The 9709-nt window shown below is 29.2% G+C and overlaps 1 protein-coding gene across 1 annotated transcript; it reads right to left on the bottom strand.

Annotated features, from left to right (window-relative positions):
* Positions 1-2335: 2335 nt before the first annotated feature.
* Positions 2336-3003, bottom strand: LOC107449607 (zinc finger HIT domain-containing protein 1). The gene has a single exon (XM_016065189.3). It carries the CDS (start codon positions 2853-2855, stop codon positions 2394-2396), a length of 462 nt encoding a protein of 153 aa, XP_015920675.1. The 5' UTR covers positions 2856-3003; the 3' UTR covers positions 2336-2393.
* Positions 3004-9709: the final 6706 nt, after the last annotated feature.

A 9709-nucleotide genomic window follows, 5' to 3' on the forward strand; every position in this document is an offset into this window, starting at 1 on the left:
AACAAAGACTGAGAAAAATCGGAAAACTAAAATATCTTTCCGATCATGATAATCTAAATATATTTTTATTCATTATTTTGCACTTTCACATGTATGTATGGTGTATAAATGAAAATTATTTAGTCAATCACTTTAAACCATTCAAGTCTAGCCACATTGTAATTTTTATATGAAAAATACCTTTGTTAAAAAAAGTGGAAGTATATCTTTTTTTCTTTTATTCATACCAAGCTGGTATTTTTGTGTAGCCAAATATAAATATTTATATCTTATGATAGACAGAGTTGTAGCTTTAAAATAAATCCTAATTATGGAACTCGCTTTTTAAAAGGAAACATTTTTTTTTTTAAGGAAGCTACTCACATATTGGGTCAAAAAAAGAATGTTCGTCTAAAACGATGCATACTTAGTCATTACAATACAAATTTATTTCAGTGAATGTTTTATTTCATTATTCTATTAAAAATTATTCCAACCCGTATAAGAAAGCATACGATTTCGCTATATCTGCTGTTTAGTTTTTAAGATGTAAGAACTATTAGGCATTTTAAAAAAAGATACTTCTTAAAATTCATTTCATAATTACTCAAAAGTTTTCATTTTCCTAAACACATTTTTTACCTCTTTAAAATATAGCTTCTTTTAGCTTGGAGGAAATAAACTTCCTCAATTAATAGTTTTCTACTATTAGTTGATCTTTCTTTCATCTCTTCACTCTTTTGACATTTAAGATAATCAAAATATCTTTGTTATGCACATTCAACTGAATGTTTCATACCCATTATGGTGGGAACAGAAAAAATAACACGCTAAATAACTTTTCTTCTAATAATTGGATTTTCATGAATTAAGTGCCAATCTAGATGGTTCATAGGGATGACTTCAACTATATTAATTACTTAGCGCCATCTATTAATTATAAATTGAGTTACAGAATCAGACACAAAAACATACTTTCACTGAATAAGCATACTGCTTTTTGGCAATTAGCTGCAATTCGAAAACTGACATCAGTAGTTAAGTCAGGAGAACAGTTTAAAGTCTGGTCCCCTTAATATTAGTTTCACATTTTGCAAGGCCATATCTTTGGATCACACAGCTAAAAAATTCTTTTATTTAAATATAATTAAACCAGGTAAAAAAAATTTTAGTAATGGTCGAAATTGAAAGGTATACAAATTCTTACACCATTTTGAACAGTGTAATTTTAAACAGGGAAATGCAAAACTTGAATGAAATTGGTGAAATAGTTTCTGAATAATAAAATTTTTAAAAGGCACTATTTTAAACTTTTATTTTTTAAATTATTGTACTCTCCCCCTCTACAAAAAAACAGGACGTGTGTTTTCAACATTTACTGTACTAGATGAACAGATTTTACTTCAAAAGTAAAATAATTATTGACATTCAAATAAAAAAGGCTATCATTCAGAGAACAAGATTCAAGACATCTGACAAAATTTACATTGTACTCACAAGTCTTAAAAAAGTAGAGCTTTGAAAGAACGACTACTAGAAGCTGAACCTTTTTCTAAAAAAATAGTACTTGACACCCAAGTATTTTATACTGAAAATCTAATGTTTCTTTTCATCATGTAAACTATACACAAATATTGATTTCAAGAAGAAGAAAAAAATTTACCAGATTGCAGAAGTTTTGACATCAATAAAAAATTTACGTTCTTTTATAATTCAGTATCTTGGACTTTTTTTAATAGAAAAAGGAAAATTTTGTAAGACCTGGAAATCCTGTAGTATATAAAACTGACTTATATGAGCTGTAACCTGCCTTACTCAAAAATGGCTAGTTATTAAGGATAGAAAATGTGTAAGAGGTGATGTTTTTTTTCTAATTATTGTATTTAAAAAAAAAAGTTAGAGCATTGATAAAATATCTGCTATTCAACTGAATACTATAGTGAATTTGATATATGAGTAATATAAATGTAATGAAGAGGACAGTAACAATGAAAATTCAGACCTAGAAGATGGGGATAATAACAGCATAAAAAAGTTAGATGCTTTTAAGGATATTATTTGATAAAAACTTAACACTTTCTTTTAATTATAAAGCAAATGAAGTATTGTCTATTACGGTATGTCTAGATATGCAAATAGAAAACAAAAAGTGTGCTACATTAAGACTTCTCTTAAATTAAATACTGATAACCAACCAAAAGATGTATTTTGTGTAGAATTAAGTCTAGTTAAAAATTTCATTTAGCAATAAAAAAATTATATTAATATTAAAATAATATAGAATTTTCCCTCAGTTCCAAGCAATTATGTTTTAGAGTTTAGTGTAATTTGAAGCTTAAAATGTAAATTGCAAAAACAGATATTAAAGAACAATTTAATGAAAGAAAAAATACATAGAAATACACTACAAGAAATTATGTTGTCCACTTCAAACATCTAGTATCTTGATGAACACCATGACATCTGACGCTACAAAATTTAGTACCACATTGAACACAAGTATAAGCAGATTCAAATCCACAAACAGCACAAAAATGTCTCTCTGGATATTTGGAGGAAGGAACTTTAGCAGTCAAATAATTAGTCTTGTCTTTCGTAAAGAACTGAACTTCATCTTCTAAGAGAGCAGTGAAATTTTTTCTGAATCTTTGTTTAAAAGGTTCAGTTTTTAGTTTCCTCCTTTTCTTACTCTCAATAGTTTCTTCAAATTTTGGTGCATTCTTATGCATAACCAAATTAGCATGTGGATCATCATGAAAATTGTCCTGCTCCAAGACTTCTAGAGCTTTTTTGATCCGCCTTCTGCGGGAAGCTTCATCCATGACTTTTCTTTGGTTCGACTCCTTCACCCTGCTCGATTCACGCTTATCAGCCATGATGAAATTATTAAAGTGATTTACGAGAATACAGTAAATAAACTTAGCAAAATTGGTACAGTTTTAGCCAATGGGAAAGTCGATTCAGATAAATAAAGCAAATTTATTTTTCAGCTAATGGGAAGGATATCTGATCCATTAAGTCATCAATGCGTGTTTGAAGAACCTCTAACATCTCGGCAGCAATAAAAAGATGTGTTTCGTCGAGATCTTCTATGATAAATTTCTTTTTAAAAGCATTAGTTTCATCCAAGTGCAACAGAAATTGTTTCATTGCTGAATCACTACAAAAAAAAAAAAGTCAGTTTTAAGATTGTTTAAAATTAAATATATTCTGATATTTAATAAAAACAGTTTCAGATGGAAACTATTTTACAAACAAAGTAGACCAATCAAGATCAATTTTTTTTTCCAAATTGATTTTAAATATTAAATAAATAAATTAAATTCTCTCAATGCAATATATAGGTTAAAAAAATATGTAGTGCTTAGTAAAAGAAATTAGAATTTATATTTTTAATCTATCTCTTTGAATAAATCTCCTTCATCAAAAGATACGAAATTTTCACTTTCCGTTGACAATCAAAAGCTGGAGAGTAAGTTCAATCTTTTAAAATGTTATGTTTTAAATTAAACATTTGGTGCTTTAAATCCAAAAACATGGATGCATTTTGAAATCAACAATATTTTATTCTTAACAAAAAATGCTGAGTCCAGTCCTCTATGAAACCACTCTTTTTGGAAACATTTACGTTTATGACCACCTCATTCTGATTTAATAATATAATAAATGTGTTTAAATTTTTAAGACGTACATTCAGTCAGTACTCAGTTTCAGTCACCAAAAAACTTCACGATACACTTGTTTACATTTTAAAAAATGTTCATATATTTGTTAAATTCAAATTAGTGGCAAACAAAAACTTTAGTCAGGCTAGTATTTTTAAAATGAAAATTTCTCACCAGTACAGAACTAAGCTTAACTAGATTTCCACAGTAATAAATGCTAGATTTCTATTCTATCGTGAACAAATCTCATTCAGTATAAGTTGAACTTTAAAGCAGAATGATGTCTTATATGCTGATGATTTAAAAGCTGCATTTATTTGGAAAATATAAAGATAATAGGTATCCATTCTCAAAATCATGCCAACAGAGTCTCCAAAAAAATGTCTATTTATTAGAGTTCAAAACATATAGACTTTTAATTTTGAAGCAAATAAAGTCTTTAAATCATCGAGTACAAACTGTATCTCATTATTCAAACTTTAAACTCATATCACCAACCACAATGAACTTTCTGAATAAACTACCACATGCCTCAATGTTTTTAAAACAATTTCAGTCTTTTTATTCCTTACCTGTTCGTTAATCATAAATAATAGAAAATATAAAAAACAATCAAGTTACACAATTCAATGAATGGATTACATTCACTAAGTTAAAAAAAAAAAAAGATTAAGAAAAAATAATTAAAAGAATGCATTTTTACACTTCATTCTTTAACAATTAAGTGCTTTAAACAAACCTCATCTCAACAAACCAATACAGGGGTCTGTCTAGGTTTTTCTGAAAGGTACCTATTTTGTGAAAATTTAGACATAATTTGTGAAAAATTAAAAATTATATTAAAAAATCAATTGAAAAACATGGTAAAAATATAGATTTATTGTTTCTTAAGGGATACAAAAGTAAAATTTTAAGAAAAAGCATTTTGTGAAACTCCCGTTTTTCCTAAAGTTGAATTTGTGAAACTGCCGTTTTATCTAAAATTGAATTTGTGAAGGTACCGCTAAACGGTAGTAAATTCGGCCTGGGCAGACCCCTGCAATAACAGATTTCCTTTCACTTTTCCCATTTAACTTAATAAATAATAAAATAAATATAAAATGCAATCACTTTTATGATTTTCATCTCTTTTCATTATGATTATTTATTAGTCAATTTAAACATTGAATAATACTTTTGGCAATACTCTAAATAAAATCTTCAATATTAAAATCAAACTTAATGAACTTTTTGACTTAATGAAATATTGCACTTAATAAAATTTTAAATATGTAAATTTTAAAATATGTTTTTAAATCTAATATAATTGTGTGAACACATTAGTGAAAATGTGTATGGGCTAGTTTCTACTCTTTCCAAATTTTTACACCAGGAAAAATTAAAAAGAATGTAACTATGTAAATGTTTCAGAACTTAACAAAAAATTCAATGGCTTGTAAATTCAAATTTTTAACAAAATGTAGTTCAGAAGTTTGGAATAACTTCAAGAGTCATTTTTTAAGTTTTTCCTGCAATGTACTACATAAAAAAGATAATTAAAATTAAATCTGTATGATTTATAACCTACAACAAAATTAAGACTCTTTATCATTTATTAAAAAGAGTTACAAAACGGAATTGTTTAAAGCAAAAATCTATACAGTCAAATTTTAAAAAACAGCGACAGATTGTGAAAAAATTTCAAACAAAATCGCTTGATAGAATTTATGTTACGGTAATGGTAAATGAGGGAAAATGCAGCATTTTAGTTTGATGTACAAAATATTAGGGCCTAATAAATATCACAATTAGGTAAAAATATGTCCCAATTAATTTATTACTAGCAACACACATCGAATAACTCACCATTCCACTAAAATGCCTTTCATAACATAAACCATCTTGAATTGTTCTTAATATCCACCAAATCTATATTTTATTTCACGCGCTTTAGGATAAAAAGAAATAACTGCTCTCAAAAAAATAATATTTTAACTCTATTACATCTTTACGTTTTTATCTAATATTAAAAATAAATAAAACGTTTGCAGCAAAATAAATGCATTTCTGCCAGCTTTTAGCTGTACGTTTCTGCCCACATAAAATTAATGACTTCAAAATCTAAATAGAAGTTGAAGTCTTTTGTCATAGATTTCATCACTTATGTCGCTAACAGTGTAACAGTGCCATGGAGTTCGTGAACTTTAAGAGTTATTCTCACTGTAACAAAAAAGTCGCGGGGGTGAATTTAGAGAAGTATAAAGTATTTCACCAATCAGGTTTGTATTCGCATGGCCAGATTTGTATTAGCTGAGTTTTAGAATACAATGAGTGGCCTTTACCGAAAAATATGCGAAAATATCGTGGGAAAAAATGTGGAAAACTGTCCGTGCTGGCAAATGGCTGTAGTTCTGATAAAAGAAAAAATATTTCCAAAATTGAACTATTTATCTGTCGACTCCATTTTTTGATTTTTTCTCACCCAAAAATTTTAGGAAAAAGAAATTCATCCTAGAAAAAATTTTACATTTTTTGTTTAAAAAAAAGGGGCGAATTTGGCGAAAAATGGCCATTTTGAAGAGCCCTACTTTTTAGAAAGATGCCAAAAGAGTTAACTCTTGGTGTGCTCGATCTACTAATGCATTATAAATAAGTTTTTTCTTGTAACTTTTAACTTAAACATAACAGAGCTCAGATAACATCAGCAATCCTTAAAATAAGTGTGAATGCTTAAAATTTTAAAGATAAAAACCGAAATGTCAAATACACATCTTACACATTTATCAAAGCCAATGGCTACTTCTTCATAAAAGTTTCCATGGTGAAAGTGCCCTTTCAGAGTTCTCGTTAATAATCGAAGGGAAATAGGTGGGCCATTTTTATACTGACCCCAAACCAATGACGTACAGAAGAATAGCCTATTTAAAGAACTACTCTCGCCATAGGCACTCATAGTCTACTTTAACAAGGGAAGTGGGATAAACAGTTAGGACTAGTTTTGAGGGGAACGACGAGTGAAGTATTAGGAGCTCCTCTCTCTAAAATGAGCCACTTCTTGTTTCAATAGCATCAGACGCCCCCAAACTCATTTTGAAGGAGCAGTTCTTCAATTAGACACACTATTTATAGTTACTTGAAGCATATAGTATATATTACTCGAAGCATAGTGTAATAATGTAATCAGTGGAGGAGAAAAAAACCGGGGGGGGGGATAGTAAAACGATGTAAATCCACAAAATATGTAAATGTTTACGAGAGTTGTTCTGTGGTAATAAAAATTACGGCAAACTTATTATCATTTTTTTTCCTTAAATATCAAAAAATAACAATAATTAAATTTTGCAAACAAGATTTTTCTTAATTGGAAAAAAAAGGATAAGAAATTAAATTTTAATGTAAATGTCCTTTATCGAAAGCGTAAAAAAAGCTTTTATTTTAAAAAAATAACAAAATTTTATGGTTAATTAATTATTTAACAAAATAATCTCATAATTATCACTTTTAGGGAATATCTTAATCATTTAATGATTTAAAAGTACTTATAAGACTTGCATAAATTTTTTTTAACATATTTTTTCCCACTTGTTGCAAGAACTTTCATAATCACTTTTTCTTTCTGTCAAAAACTTTATGATATAATGTTTTTGTTTCACAGTATTCAAAATGTGAATATGAAACTTACATCATATTTTAACTCGAAATTAATTTTCTAATTGGTGTAAAACAATTACTTCAGAGGAATCGGCTAGTTTTCGAATCGGCTAGTTAAGTTTAATATTCTTATAATTTTTATGTACTTATTGAAATTAATTTCATTTGTAACGAAAATGCTTCTTTTTTATTGCAAATTAGTTTCAACCGTTATTTGACATATTTGAAAAGAATGAGTTCTAGAATATTTATTAGATTATCAAACAACTTTTGAAATTTTGGCACAAGTGGAAGAGATTAAAGAATTAAAAAATGGTTGATATATGTTATTGGCGATCGCAACGCTCGAATACGCCATCTGGGGAGAGATCGGTTTCTTTTCTTAATATTTTTCCTTTTAATTTAATGAAAATATTTTTTAAAATTTCTGTGATGCTCTTCTTTAGAACTGTGTTTAATGTAGTTTTCAGTTCCATACAGTTTTCCAACTTAAAAGATTTTAATTTATATGAAAATTAAGAGAGAAACTAACTTACTTCCTTTCTCTATGACTCTCCACAGGCTAATGGGGAAAGCATGTAAAGTGTTGCATAGGTAGAGAGTTTTGCTCTACGCCACAAGTCGCACTACGCCTGAAGCCCATTTCGATTGCCAAATACAAATTTCAAAAATTTTATTCGTTTTAAATTGTGTCTGAACAGTCTTTCGAATTACAAATATTCATTATAAAGAATGTGTTTCTTCTTAAAATCCCAGATAAAAATGTAATAAATTTGGGATTATTTTCTTTTCTTCTTTGTTTTCTGCGCTCAATAGCAAGGCGATCATGTCACAAATTTTAAGCCTAGGTTAAATTAATTTTATAGGTCTTCGAAAAACATAAAAATGCTCAAATATCTCGAGAAATATACAATAGACCAAAAATCTAAATCCGAGTAAATATTTTAAATGGTGCATCGAATTTTAGCTGCCATCTAAATATTACACGAGCACTCAACTGGGGGGGGGGGGGTTTTNGGGGGGGGGGGTGATTTTGAATGACAAAGAGGAGGGGTATGAGCAATACTTAAGGCCTGTTTAGACGATCCAATTTCTTGGACAGAGATTGATATTGATGGAAATTTGTTTTGCTTTCAGCTTTGATCGTGTAAACAAACATCCAAGAACTTGGTCCAACATCTCGGACGATAGTAGAGCATGTTCTACTTACCATCCAAGTTTTTCCCCCTTAACCAATCAGCGTCATAGGTTTTGTGACGTCAACAGTCAGGCAGCAAATTATGTCATCTTCTTGTCTGTTTTCATATATTTTAGTTCAAATAAATTGATCTGTTGCGGTTTATTTGTGTTTTTATGATTTTATTTGAATTTATTTAGTAATTTTAAACTTATGTAAGTATTATTTTAAAATGTTGAATATGAACAATGCGCATGCGCAAGTTTTTCTTTCAACGAATCAGCGACATTCAAGAACTTGGATAGTGTCAACGAATCATCCAATTTCTTGGACAGAGAAATCTGTCCAATTTCTCGGATTCAAGAATGTGTGAAGGTTCGAATCCCAGCGGTGGCTGGTTGATACGAATTTTGCACCCGGCTCACACCAACCACAGTGCTGACGTAAAATATCCTCAGTGGTAGACAGATAATGGGTTTGAATGCTCTTGCCGTCGGGCTAACCATGGGTGATTTTAGTGATTTTCCTTTCCATTTAACAGAAATACGGGTTAGTTCCATCAAAACATTGGAGTTCAACATTGAAAGTCGTAAACTAAGAATTGAGTCGGCTGTTCAACACCGGTTATAAAATAAAATAAAATACTTAAGTAAGGCTTAAAAAACCTTTTTTCAATGTTTCCTTAAAAAGCTAATTAAAATGTAGCAAAAAATTACACATGGAAAAATTTTTAAATAATGGAATAGAAGTTGAACTTCGGGAGAAAAAAAATTCTTTGGAGAGTTTCAGATTGCAAAAGTTTTGAACACGTTCAGATTGCAAAGTTTTGAAAACTCCACACACAATTTTATAAAATGAATTAAAACGCAAACTTTGCTTAATGCTAAGTTACATATTTTATTTGAATTAAGTACTAAATTTAAATTATATTACCACAGTAAAAATCATAATTGAGACAAAAACTGGAGGGGATAGCGATTTTCTTTCGTAAGCTTGAAAGGGCGTTTGCCACTTCCTTAATTTGCAGATAAGAGGGCAGGGGGAGTCCAAAATTTAAAAAAATATGCTTCCTTAGTATTCGAACTGTCCCATACCAAACTCGAAGCTCGACTGCAGACCTTGGAGATAGTAACCTTTAAAAGCTACTTCAATATCTTAAACAGAAAACACTATTTTATATTGCAGATACGTATTTTCCGTAAAAAAGTACCTCCTATTTGAATGACAGGTTCTTGCATTTTGATTCACAGCGCACTTT

The sequence above is a fragment of the Parasteatoda tepidariorum genome, chromosome 6, assembly GCF_043381705.1.
Source record: "Parasteatoda tepidariorum isolate YZ-2023 chromosome 6, CAS_Ptep_4.0, whole genome shotgun sequence".
Taxonomy (NCBI): domain Eukaryota; kingdom Metazoa; phylum Arthropoda; class Arachnida; order Araneae; family Theridiidae; genus Parasteatoda; species Parasteatoda tepidariorum.

Bases quoted from the DNA above. Each gene is read 5' to 3' on its own strand.
- LOC107449607 (XM_016065189.3), bottom strand. From the start codon at position 2,855: ATGGCTGATAAGCGTGAATCGAGCAGGGTGAAGGAGTCGAACCAAAGA.